This window comes from Schistocerca serialis, chromosome 2 (assembly GCF_023864345.2).
Source record: "Schistocerca serialis cubense isolate TAMUIC-IGC-003099 chromosome 2, iqSchSeri2.2, whole genome shotgun sequence".
In the NCBI taxonomy this organism is placed as follows: Eukaryota; Metazoa; Arthropoda; class Insecta; order Orthoptera; family Acrididae; genus Schistocerca; species Schistocerca serialis.
This window is the reverse complement of record NC_064639.1, coordinates 1,128,211,842-1,128,224,992: the sequence shown is the minus strand read 5'-3', so window position 1 is coordinate 1,128,224,992 and position 13,151 is coordinate 1,128,211,842. Positions and strand designations below refer to the sequence as shown.

The 13,151-nt window shown below is 39.4% G+C and overlaps 1 protein-coding gene across 5 annotated transcripts in view; it reads right to left on the bottom strand.

Annotated features, from left to right (window-relative positions):
* LOC126458580 (lethal(2) giant larvae protein homolog 1) overlaps positions 1-13,151 on the bottom strand; it is a 354,490-nt gene that overhangs the window by 222,866 nt on the left and 118,473 nt on the right. For all 5 annotated transcript variants that reach the window (XR_007585663.1, XM_050095715.1, XM_050095712.1 and 2 more), the window contains exons 5-7: positions 11,109-11,252; positions 7,368-7,506; positions 3,110-3,303 (exon numbers count right to left, since the gene is read on the bottom strand). Coding sequence is in view for 4 of the 5 variants with exons in the window: in XM_050095715.1 (XP_049951672.1) it covers positions 3,110-3,303; positions 7,368-7,506; positions 11,109-11,252 (477 nt within the window). In the remaining variant the exon portion in view is untranslated. The remainder of the gene's footprint in view (positions 1-3,109; positions 3,304-7,367; positions 7,507-11,108; positions 11,253-13,151) is intronic.

The window sequence follows — 13,151 nt, the reverse complement described above, 5'->3', positions numbered from 1 at the left end:
GTACTTGCAGAAGTAAAGCTGTGAGGGCGGGTCATGAGTCGTGTTTGGGTAACACAGTCAATAGAGCAGTTGCCCATGAAAGGCAATGGTCCCGAATTTGAGACTCGGACCGAAACACAGTTTTAATCTGTCAGGACATTTCATACCAATACACACTTTGCTGCAGAGTAAAAAATTCATTCTTATAGAATTTTATTTATTTCCATTCTTGTTTTTCTTTCCAAATTTTTTTTCAATTGTTCTCAATGTCTCTGTCACAGTTAAAACTAATATCGCATACTACTTCACTGAAGTGGGATACTTGTTCTAAAATTCTCTCATTTATGGTTATTATTTTTGATTTGACTGGATTCTTTCTTTTGATAGCATGATGTGTCTCTTATTTGCAGATAAAGTGTAGTATATTGCATTTTTGGTTCAACTTATTTACTATCTTTGTAAATTATCTTATGTTTCCTGTACAATTATCTGGTCATCAGCATTCAACAGAGTATTTAATGGTATGCTAGATCATATTTTAATTTTGAACCCTATTTCACCTTTCCACTTCATAATTAGGTTGTCAATATATGAATTAAATGAAGTGAACGATGGACTACACACTTTTCAAACACCTTGATGCATTAAAATTTTATCTGAGATTTTCAAACCTAAAGTTATAATTATTTTTGTATGTACGTGTAGATTCTTTATGGTATTAAGATATTTAAGAAAATCTTCTGCTTCCAGTACTTCCCACATAAGGTGTCTCTTACTTTATCAAAGGCTTTATCATAATCAATAAACGCAAAATGTGTTTCTTCACATGGTGAAATCACTCTTACACGTTGTTAGATAAATAAAGCAGAATAAAGCCTGTACTTAGAGAAATGAAACAGCACCAGTAGCAAATTTTTTTTAATGATTATGGTTTCTGTCAATCTTATGGTGTTCCTTTATAGTACTATGTGAACAAATTAAACACATCAGTATCCTAATTCATTGTCAATGTGACTGCTAATTCCCTGTTGACGTATAGTTTGAAAAAACTGAAAGGGGGACTGAAGTCTTCAATCTTCAGCCCATTCCAGCCTAATTACATTTCAACCAGATCAGGTTAAATAAATAAATAAACAAACAAACAATTTTTTCTGCTACTCACTGGAAAGTACAGAAAACACTGATCATATGGGACTGTGTGTTACCAATTACACACACCTCTAATGGATTTTTGTTTGGGACAGAGCTACTTTAACACAAATCCCATGTCAAAATGCAAACCTAGCCAACTATCAATAGTGTGATTTGTACAATTCTGCATGCTGATGTGCAACATTCAGCCTCAGGTTTATTAATCATTCTCTGGTGCTTTCTTACTCAATTGTAGTACACAGTGTAGCTCAAACAAAATTATCATCTTAGTTGATGGAACAGTCAAAGAAACTGCTAACCCTCAATTTAGCTAGGGTCAGTCTGATCACATTACACGAGGGGGGACCCAAAAGTAATCGGAATCTTAATGCTGCACATTGTGTACTTGTAGTAGCAGGTTGCGCCGCCAGAGGGTTGTAGTAGGAGCTCTGCTGAGTCATTCTGCCACGCGGCAGTCACTTAACGGCGAGAAGTGTGGTTTCTTTGGCAGTTCTTTGAGTGTGCGTACAGTGCAGACATGACACGAGGAAATGGCTAGTTCTTACGAACAACGTGCGGCAGTGAAGTTTTGTTTCTTGCTCGGCAAGGACGCAGCAAAACTGTTGCGATTATTCGGATAGCCTACAAAGACCATGCTCTTAGTAAAACACAAGTGTACGAATGATTTTCTCAGTTTAAAAAGGGAGAAATTGTGGTTGAAGATCAGCCCCATTCCAGTCGACCTTCAACTGCTCGAAGCGAAGACAACATCGACAATATCCATGATCTCATCAGTGAAGATCGACACAGGACAATCGACCAACTCGAGAACTTGTCTAGTTGTCCTTGAGCTCAATTCAGCGCATCTTGACCATCGATTTGGGGATGTGAAGAGTGGCAGCAAAATGCTTGCCGAAGCTTGTTAACGGAGATCAAAGGGATCGTCGCGTTCAAGCCTGTCTCGAAATGAAGGACGCATTCAAAGATGATCCACATTTTTCCAACAAAATCATTACAGGTGACGAGTCATGGTGCTATGGGCACGGTACAGAAAGTAAACAACAGTCATCCCAAAGGAAGTCACCTCGCTCACCAAGACCAAAAAAAGCTCGACGAGTGAAAACGATGTTGATCTGTTTTTTTTGACGTCAAAGGGATCATACACTCTGAATTTGTCCCTGAAAACCAGACAGTAAACCAACAATTCTATTTGGAGGTTATGAAACGGCTTCGCAGAAGTTTGTCACAAAAACGTCCAGCTTTGTGGGATTCTGGCGTGTGGTTCCTGCATCACGACAACGCTCCCGCGCACATGGCTCTCAGAGTTTGCCAGTATTTGGCCTCAAATGAAGACGACTACCTTGACCCACACGCCCTATTCACCGGATTTAGCACCCTTCGACTTCTTCCTATTCCCCGGGATGAAAAGAGACTTGAGAGGGAAGCGTTTTGCGGATGTGGAAGACGTAAAACGCAATGTCATGAAAGCGCTAGTAGGTATCAATAAGGACGAATTTTAAAGGTGCTTCAAACACTGGAATGAACGTTTGGACAAGTGCATTAATGGTAATGGAGAGTACTTCGAAGGAGATTAAGGTTGTATTTGAAAACAATAAAGTATATGCTTTCTAGAAAGAAATTCCGGTTATTTTTGGGTCCCCCCTCGTATGTTGTGTTTTCAAGTAAACTACATGCTGGTAACTAGTTCCATCAGCGCCATTATAAAAAGCTGTCTACTATATAAACTGTTTTGTCTTATTGCAATTATGTTCTTGACTTTGAATTTAACCAACATGTAACATACAACTCAAAAATATGTTGTCATGGGTTAGCACTTCCACAGACTCCTTCATTCAGACCTGTTACAATTAATTACACAATAGCTCATGCAGGACCAAGTGTACTCAACAAGCACAACACTCATATTCAAAAACAAACAATTACATATGCTTTCTCAAAATTAAAAATATTCACAATGCACTTCCTACATGCAACTTACTTTCTTCCACGTCTCCAGAGGAACTTTGTAACTGCTTTGCATGGAAAGGGACCATACACAGTGACAGGGTCTTCAGCTTTATCACCCACAGAAATGTCCCACATTGCATAGCTTCCATCATTATGGGATGAAGCAAAACGTGTTCCTGATTTATGCCAACAAATGCTTTCCAGTTGCTGGTTACTAATGAAATTCTGTGGAACAGAAAGATAACTCAGAACAATATAAAAAAAAAAAAAAAAAGAAAAATGCACAAAGGTGTTTCTAACCACTGTCACACTGAAGGACTACCAAAAACCATACCATCCAAATATTACAAGGAAAAATGAAGTCATCCAGAATGAAAGTATGCACATAATTTAACTCAAGCTTTAATTTCTCACTTTCTTAATCATGTTTAGAACAGGACGATTCAAGCAAATATTTTCACAACAGAAATAATTTCAACTTGATAAGTTGCAGCAGAGACAGCAACAAAATCAGAAAGTGTGTGAGCTTTTGGTATCAGAGATTTCTTCATCTAATGGTGGAGAGAACAGGATTAAAAGTAACCATACTAATCAGGAATTAATTAGGGTCTCACCTAAGAGAGCTGATCAAGGAAGACCAGCAGCGCAAGATGAGAGAGAAATCAACAATGCATTGTTAGTTAAATAAAATATTTAAAAATGACGCTTTAATGAAAAGGATACACAGGAGATGCTGTCGCAGAGAAACACAAAAAGACTGTCATGTAAAGCTTTTGGCAAAACATGCCTTCATCAGAAGGACACACACACACACACACACACACACACACACACACACACACACACACACACAGAGAGAGAGAGAGAGAGAGAGAGAGAGAGAGAGAGAGAAACCTGACAAAATCACTGGCTGCCAAGGTCAGACTGCAAGCAGCGGCACATGACGGGAGAAGCAAATGGTGGTGATGGTGGTGGTGGTGGTGGTGGTGGTGGTGGTGGTGGTATGGAGGAGGCTGGGGCGGGGGATGGGGATGGTAAAGTGCTGCTTCTGGCACCACACAGGGACAAGGTGGGGAAATAGTAGGGCAGCTAGGTCAAACCTCCCAACTGCACCTAGCTGCCCTAACCTTTACCCACCTCATCCCTATATGCTCCCACAAAAAGCACTTCACCATCCCCCACCGCTACCCTGCTATCCCTCCCTCTCCCCACCCTGATCTCCTCCTTATCCCCACCGTCCAGTTTGGTTATCCCACCATGTGTTGCCACTTGCAGTCTGACCTAGGCAGCCAGACTGTGTGTGTGTGTGTGTGTGTGTGTGTGTGTGTGTGTGTGTGTGTGTGTGTGTGCGTGTGTGTGTGATGACTGCCTGTTTGGCTGAAAGGTTTGTTTCACAGTCTTTTTGTTGCACCTGTCCACGACTCAGCATCTCTGCTATATGGTGAGTCCTCTTGAAAATAGTCATTTTCCACTGTTGGAGATATAAAAACTGGAGATGCAGAAGTAACATGGGGAAGTAGGAAAGTCAGTGATATGAGCAAATCCAACTACAAATTGCAGCAGGGAGGAGACAGAAATCAACAACTACAGGAAGTAGGTATGGACCAGAAAATAGAAAAAAAAATCAATTATTTTAAAAACAAGCAGTTTAAGTTGTGGTTACAGCTGTTGGAGAACAAAAAGCATTGATGCCTCCAGCAAATTTCATTTTTGTGAAATAAGTAAAACTGGTCATACAAGCAGGGCGTAAGAAAATCTTGCTGTAAGGTATTTACGTGAGACACTGTTCCCTACGGATTGCGGACTACTGAGTAATATTAAAAGGATAATTCTAAACTCTGATGGGAATAGACTCTGAAGAATCAATTATTTTAGAAGAAGTGTAATTCAATGGAGTGAAGTACACCTTCAGTCACAGTTCTCAACAAGATCAAACATGTTAATTATATAAACTTTTACGTCATAAAGAAATTTCCTATTTCCAAAATACAGGACACTAAGTGGTTGGCATGAACTTCTCTCGAGCTGCAGAGCAAACTCAGTTCAGAAAGTTCTGAAGAACTAGTACTAGGAGGGCAAATTCAAATTGGGCACATGATGAAGCAAACAAAGGTCACAGCAGATCATGTTCTGCAACAGTGACTGTCACACCGGGCTTGATGCACATTACTACAGGCTCACAGAATCATTTCTCATGCAGTTTAGCAATATAAGTGAAATAATGGAGCCCCACACACTACAATCATGAAGCTGCAAACTCACAACGAAGATGCAGTGAGAGAATTGTACTTCCTCCCAGCGAACTTATCAATCTGCACAAAGCAGCAGAGGTCTCGAGAGAATTGGGCAGTGCACATGTATAAGCAATCATAGCAACAGCTACCATCAGCCTGCCTTGAAGACAGCCAGTTTGGTTGTCTAATTGCTATTGAATAGGTGTAGAAATATGGGACACAGCTCGCAAGTAATATCACAGTCTTCTTAGTATTAAGTACGTGAGAAGTTCAGAGAGAGTTTTGGTGCAAAACTGTATTAGATGAGAAACCACTTTGAAACATTTTTGCTCAAATGTGGCCATTAATTTGAAATAGCCCTAACAAACAAATGTTTTGCACCTTGGCGAGAGCCCTTTTATCTGATTGTATAAAATTTTAAAACAACAGTTTAAAATACATTCTTTCTTCTTCCAAATGAATAATCACAGCTTTATTGTACAGCAGCCACACTGCTTGTTTTCTTCTGCCTACATCCATACTGGTTGCCTTCCAATCTAGTACTGCTATGATGTTGCCTTGAGTGTATTGGATGATTTCTGATGCTACTTATACTCGCTCTTGGGCTCTGGCACTTAGAGACAATGGAGATGAGCGGACAGAAGTATAACGTACAGTATCCTTTTGCAGAACATGGATGAAGGACGAAAGGGAGTTGTTTACTTCACTGCTGTGCAAAGTAGACTTTTCTTCACTAAACCAGTATCTCAGGTTTTCACAGACAGAAACTTACTCTAAAGCAAATACTCAAATCCCTACAGGATCTTTACTTTCCCAACCTTTTCAAGTACATTCTTTTCACTTTGGTCTCCAACCTATTTTCTTCTGCCTCTTTTACATTCCAATTATCAGACCTTGATTCTTTTCATTTCTACTAGTTCCTTTCCTGCTTACTACATGGCCACTCATTTTCCTCTCATCTGCACTTCTGTTTGCAATGAGGCCTTCACTTATGTTTTGGTTCTGAATTACTTCCTCTGACACATACAATACTTTACGTTTTCAAATCATACATGTTGCCTGCATTCCACTGTTGATTTCTTCAAGCCCTGTCTTTTGTGTGCCCCCGACCCCAATTAATACAACTTCGGAATTTCTGGTTCCTTCGAGAAGGAAAGGAAAGAAGACCAGGTAGATGACTTGACAACATTCAGCAAGAAAGCTGCACAGGTTGTGTTACTGTGCTAAATGGCAAAAGGAATAGCGAAAATTTAACTAGTAAAATTGAATATGTGCGAGATTGTCAGTCTCAGCAACAGAATAATCAAATATGGCAGGATTTAGTGAAGCAAAACTGCTTGTATGTCCTTAAAAAAATTATTGTCAGTTTAATTTTACTACAAACATACTTTATCATTCAATGAAATAATGTTCACTTCTAAGCCCTTTTCACAGCTTAGCATTACACTCTTCCACTTCATGCAATAGTTCACAGCCTACAAACTGAACCAGTTGAAGAAAACATGAGTTTGAGTTATGATGGTCGTACAAAAATGAAGTTTGAGATATCTTTTACAGTTTTCCCGGAGGTAGTGTACCTTTTCTGTTCCTTGGGCAGGCCACATGCAACCATCTTACTGGTTAAGTTACAGTAGAACCTAAAGCTTAAAGCGAAATTCAAACCATATTGCAGCTTTCTTAGTCCCATGCACACAATGATCTTTTGAATGAAAGAACTGCTGTATACATGTAGTTATGTAATGTTTACATAAGGTGAGGCTGAATGCCCGTAAAGTATTTTATAAATTGCATTTTAACCATCACCAGCTTTTATGTCCCATTAGTCACCTATCAGTTTCAGTTAGTAATCATCATCCAGGATGTAGGATATAACAGGTTACTTGAAAGTATCCCATATTCCTTTGAAGCTGTTGTGAGGTGTTTGTACAATTTCACTGGATAATTTATATATTGTTCATAAAACGGGTAAATGACTAAAGGGACAAATAAGCTTCTGATGGATAAAATGCATTTTATAATAACATATAGTTATATCTGATAGTATCACACGCTTACCTGTTCTGCTCCTGGTGTTTTTCTGTTCCATAAAACCATTAACCCTCTATTGTAGCCAATTAAAATTTTGTCAGGATTTCCAGGCTGTTCAGCAATAGCTTCCACAGCACCAGGGTTTATCTTGTAATCTTCAGGAACGCTAATAAAATGAACTGCACTTAAATATTCACAAACATGGAATGAATTTGAGAAATATGCTAACATTTAAACAATGTTGTTTATAATATATTCCCACTGTAAAAAATGGTAAAAGAATAACATTAATGATTTATTCAATACAACTTGGCTCAATATTTGTGTGTCCATCACCAGAAATTTAATATCAGACTAGTCATGAAAGTTTGACAATTTTTATTGGTGCTGCCAGCAGTGGAGAAAATCAGCATTACTTTGAAGACATTCATTCATCTCAAAGTACTGGCAATATTTTCACGTGTGTTGCATCTGCTTTTGTATAAGCACTACTCACAGGCACATGGGCAAGGGTGCCAGCACTCCAAAACTGAGTCGGTGCTGCCTTTTCCTCTATCGCTTCTCTCCTCTCGGCAGTCCTAAATTTGGAGGGGGCGGGAGGGCCAAGGCATACCTCTTACGATACCCGAGTGCACAAAACAGTATAATGAATTGCTGTACTAGCAATGTATGACAGCTAACTGGAAAGTATCCTTGCTTATCATGTAGCATGGGAAGTAGTGAGAGGAATATATGGCATTCAGCTGCAACAAAGCTAAGATGTTGACATCAATCATAAAGCTGGAGCTGTCTACAGACCGAATGTGATGAAAGGAGTTGTGCATCAATAGTGTGCTTTGATTTTAAAGTTTATGAATGTGCTGACCAACACAAAGTGCTTCATTTTTAATGTCTGCTTCACAGCCTGTGCCATTTGGACCCTTCCTATCACCAGCTTTTCGGAACTGCACAGCTGGTAACCATCCCTACCAACATATCTTTCATTCCTGTAACTACCCTAGCCTCAACCTCTGCTAGACCTTGTCCTCCAACCACATGTAGTACCGTTCCCTGCTGTCCCTCCTGCACTACATATACGTTTCATTCCACCAATGCTACCCTAGTCTCTTCCCCTACTATGTGTGTCTCTTGACCCACCTTTAGCACTCTGCCTCCCCCACAGCACAGCCTCCTGAAAGGGCACCTAGTAGCAGCCCTTTCCTGTCCCCACTACACGGCACCTTCCCCGACTCCTACACTGCTATCCCTCCCCTTCATCACTCATTCTGTCTCCTTAAACACCACTACCCATCCCAGGTGATTGGTGCTCTCGTTGTTACTCTACCCATAACTTTCCATTATTTAACAATATGGAAAGGATGGATTGGTACTCACCACATGGAGTTGGTGCTGAGTCAGGGAGGCACAATCAAAGTACTGCTAGACATGTTCAGCTTTCACACTGCATGCTTCATCAGAACTAGAAAACACACATATTCACTCAAGTAAAACTCCCACACAAACGTCCACAATCATCTCCTGGTGCTAGGATGGATAGATACAATGTTATTCATGTAGTTAATGTCACACTAAGAGCAGAAATAATAAATAGAAGACTTCTGATTTTGAAAACATGTGAGGTATCTGTTTTGATACTGGTCTTCGAGACAGTGTAACAAAGAATACAACTTGAATTAAAGGTAGTAAATTCTCTATCACAGAGATGGTGTGGATATAGTTTATATTTTCTTTCTGTTATGTAACACAATTACACATGTTAAATCTCAACAAAACAATGAGGTGACAAAAGTCACAAGTTAGTGGTATGCATGTATACAGATGGCAGTAATATCACACACACAATGTACAAAAGGGCAGTGAATTGGCAGAGCTATCATTTGTACTCAGATGATTCAAGTGAAAATGCTTCCGACCTGATTATGTCCACATGACAGGAATTAACACACTTTGAATGCGGAATGGTAGTTGGATCGAGACGCATGGGACCATCCGTTTCAGAAATCATAAGGGAATTCAATATTCTGAGATTCACAGTGTCAACAGTGTTCAGAGAATAACGCATTTCAGCCATTACCTCTCACCCTGGTTTGTGTTTGGCTACTTCGAGACCAATTGCAGCCATTCACAGAGTTCTTGCTCCAAAAAAATGACGACACTGGGAAACACCTGTCCACGACTGGTTTGAAGAACATTTGGATGATTTGAGTGAATCAGCTGGCCACACAGGTTGTCCGAAATGAATCCCATCGAATATTTATGGGACATAGCCAAGAGCTCAGTTCGTGCACAAAATCCTGCACCAGCAATACTTTCACAATTATGGACAGCTATAGACACAGCATGGCTCAATATTTCTGCAAGGTACTTCCAAGAATTTGTTGAGTTCATTCCATACTGAGTTGCTGCATTATGCAGGGCAGAAGGAGATCTGGCACAAAATTAGGAGGTATCCCTTGAGCCCTCACCTTGTACCTCAGTTTGTGTGTCTGGACTGCTCCCCCAGGCTATTATGCCATGGTCAAATGGATTTCACATTACATCAATTTTAAGATGAAATTCATTCGACCACGGCATAGCAGCCTGGAACGCTTCATTAACTGTTAACATTTCCAGCCAAGAAAGTGTACATTTTACAAAGATTTATGTTACATTCTTTCAGTGTTTACTGAAAGCAAATGGAGAGGTTTTTTTTTTCAGTAATGTTTGGTTTATATTTATGGAACAGCCATAAAACACCATGATGATGCACCACGAGCATCTCTAAAGGCTCTTCCCAAGGGCGCAAGAAGAGTGAATCATACAGACCTGTAGCTAGTGCTATTGCGTCAGCAATGTAAGCAGTGATAAATCATATGACCACCACATTATCTGCCCATGTAATCACCACGATCATTATGCTGGAAATTCAGTGATATGTGGACACATTTAAAAACTTTAAATACACAACATTTTGATGTCATTCCACCACCCGCATCCCCACAATGGAGATCAGCTTAGTAATGTGTAGACAGTGAGTATGCATGGTCCTTATTCCAGTGGCCATTCTTTATCATCAATTGACCAGCCCAATTTTGTTAGCCTGGCACCACCTACAAATCAGTCCTTATGATAGATTGTGGATGATGGCATAGCCATTGTCGTTTTAAATTTCTTTTCCTACACAGTAAGGGTGCCACATCAAGGGCCCAATAGAAAATTTCCTTTGAGAAATATCTCTATCATTTATACTTGCTCCCTGCTCAAATCTAACAATTATTAACATTCCATTATCTGCAACTTACAACTTGATTGTATAAGTTCTGAGAGAAGATTTGCAGGGTTTTCTCCTTAGCCACAGCATCTGATGTCCTGCTTGTTCACTCCCTTATTTCCCATATTCTCCTCTCTAAAAAGAAGGGTGGTGGGGGGGGCAAATCGAGAAAACAAAAGCTCCAAAAATTAATGACTGATTTGCATTTTTATCTCTCTGTGCATATTGAGCCACACTGAATTTGGCAGTATTCACCTCTTTGTTGTTTACCAGTGAGTTAAAAGTCAAAACAGGAGGGACAAATATCTGAAGGAACCACAGATGTTAAAAGTGGAATATTTAATATCTTAAGAGCACGAAAAGCATTTCAGGCAACAATAAGAACATCCTTGAATACTTATAATTACCAACCTGTTTGTATAGGAAATAATCTGTAATAACACGACCACAGGGCAACATCACAATAAATATTTTATGTTAGTTAAAACATGCACAATTAAAAATGACAACAAACTCACTTCTGCATTACAATATCTTGATATATGATTGTATCTGACATTTGGAAAGTCTTCAGATTAAGGAGGTAAATATTTCCACCCTCGGTCCCCAATAGCAGATGTTCACCTGCAGTTTCAAGAGCAATTGCAGAAATCCTCTTCAGCCTGAAGAAAAAAGATCAGAAATAAAAATGTTAAAAACTATTTAGTTAAAACACACACACACACACACACACACACACACTCACTCACTCACTCACTCACTCACTCTCTCCACTATCTGAAACTAGGATCAGATATGGCATTGAGAAAAAAGTATTTAATTCTTTCTTATATAAAGGAGGAGACTACTTTCTAACTAAAAAATAATTTTCACTCATGTGACTCAAGACATGGGATGACAATTTTTTTGGCAGACATAAGACAGCTCAGTAACAGGGCAAGTAACCAAAATTACTGGTCCTGATCTGCTATGTGGTTTGCACTTTGACAGCTTGAATGCAATTCATTATATCCCAGCTTCTCAACATCAACAATTAACAGTTACATTCTAAATTTACATTTATGTAAATAAATCATTACAACTATCATTTTCAGTATCCTCGTTTGTCAAACTTTGCCAACAAGTTTTGTAACCATATAGTGTTCTACAGCCTTTATGATGATGTTGAATGGTATATCTGTACACGTACATAAGGCTGCTTCTTTATTTTTTATTTTGGTCATCTTTGTATACACACGTCATTTACCAATTATTGAAAACATTGTGAGGGACATTTTATCACATTACAAGAAGACCTGTCTCAAACTCTGGAACAATCCTAGGATCTGTTAAATTACCAACATGTGTCCAAGTGGATCCTAGAAACAACCAACAGGATTCAAGTCTAGACAGCAAGTCTAGAGGTGTACCCTTCCATTTTAAAGGATGGTCCACTACAGGGATCAGTACTGACATCCACAAAAATGAAATACTTGTAAATGGCACCAGCATACAGCATAACAAAGTCGATTCTTCCTTATGTCGTTGTTGTTGTTGTGGTCTTCACAAGTCCTGAGACTGGTTTGATGCAGCTCTCCATGCTACTCTATCCTGTGCAAGCTTCTTCATCTCCCAGTACCTACTGCAACCTACATCCTTCTGAATCTGCTTAGTGCATTCATCTCTTGGTCTCCCTCTACGATTTTTACCCTCCACGCTGCCCTCCAATGCTAAATTTGTGATCCCTCGATGCCTCAAAACATGTCCTACCAACCAATCACTTCTTCTAGTCAAGTTGTGCCACAAACTTCTCTTCTCTCCAATCCTATTCAATACCTCCTCATTAGTTACGTGATCTACCCACCTTATCTTCAGCATTCTTCTGTAGCACCACATTTCGAAAGCTTCTATTCTCTTCTTGTCCAAACTAGTTATCGTCCATGTTTCACATCCATACATGGCTACACTCCATACAAATACTTTCAGAAACGACTTCCTGACACTTAAATCTATACTCGATCTTAACAAATTTCTCTTCTTGAGAAACGCTTTCCTTGCCATTGCCAGTCTACATTTTATATCCTCCCTACTTCGACCACCCTCAGTTATTTTGCTCCCCAAATAGCAAAACTCCTTTACTACCTTAAGTGTCTCATTTCCTAATCTAATTCCCTCAGCATCACCCGACTTAATTTGACTACATTCCATTATCCTCGTTTTGCTTTTGTTGATGTTCATCTTATATCCTCCTTTCAAGACACTGTCCATTCCGTTCAACTGCTCTTCCAAGTCCTTTGCTGTCTCTGACAGAATTACAATGTCATCGGCGAACCTCAAAGTTTTTACTTCTTCTCCATGAATTTTAATACCTACTCCGAATTTTTCTTTTGCTTCCTTTACTGCTTGCTCAATATACATTGGATAACATCGGGGAAAGGCTACAACCCTGTCTCACTCCCTTCCCAACCACTGCTTCCCTTTCATGCCCCTCGACTCTTATAACTGCCACCTGGTTTCTGTACAAATTGTAAATAGCCTTTCGCTCCCTGTATTTTACCCCTGCCACCTTCAGAATTTGAAAG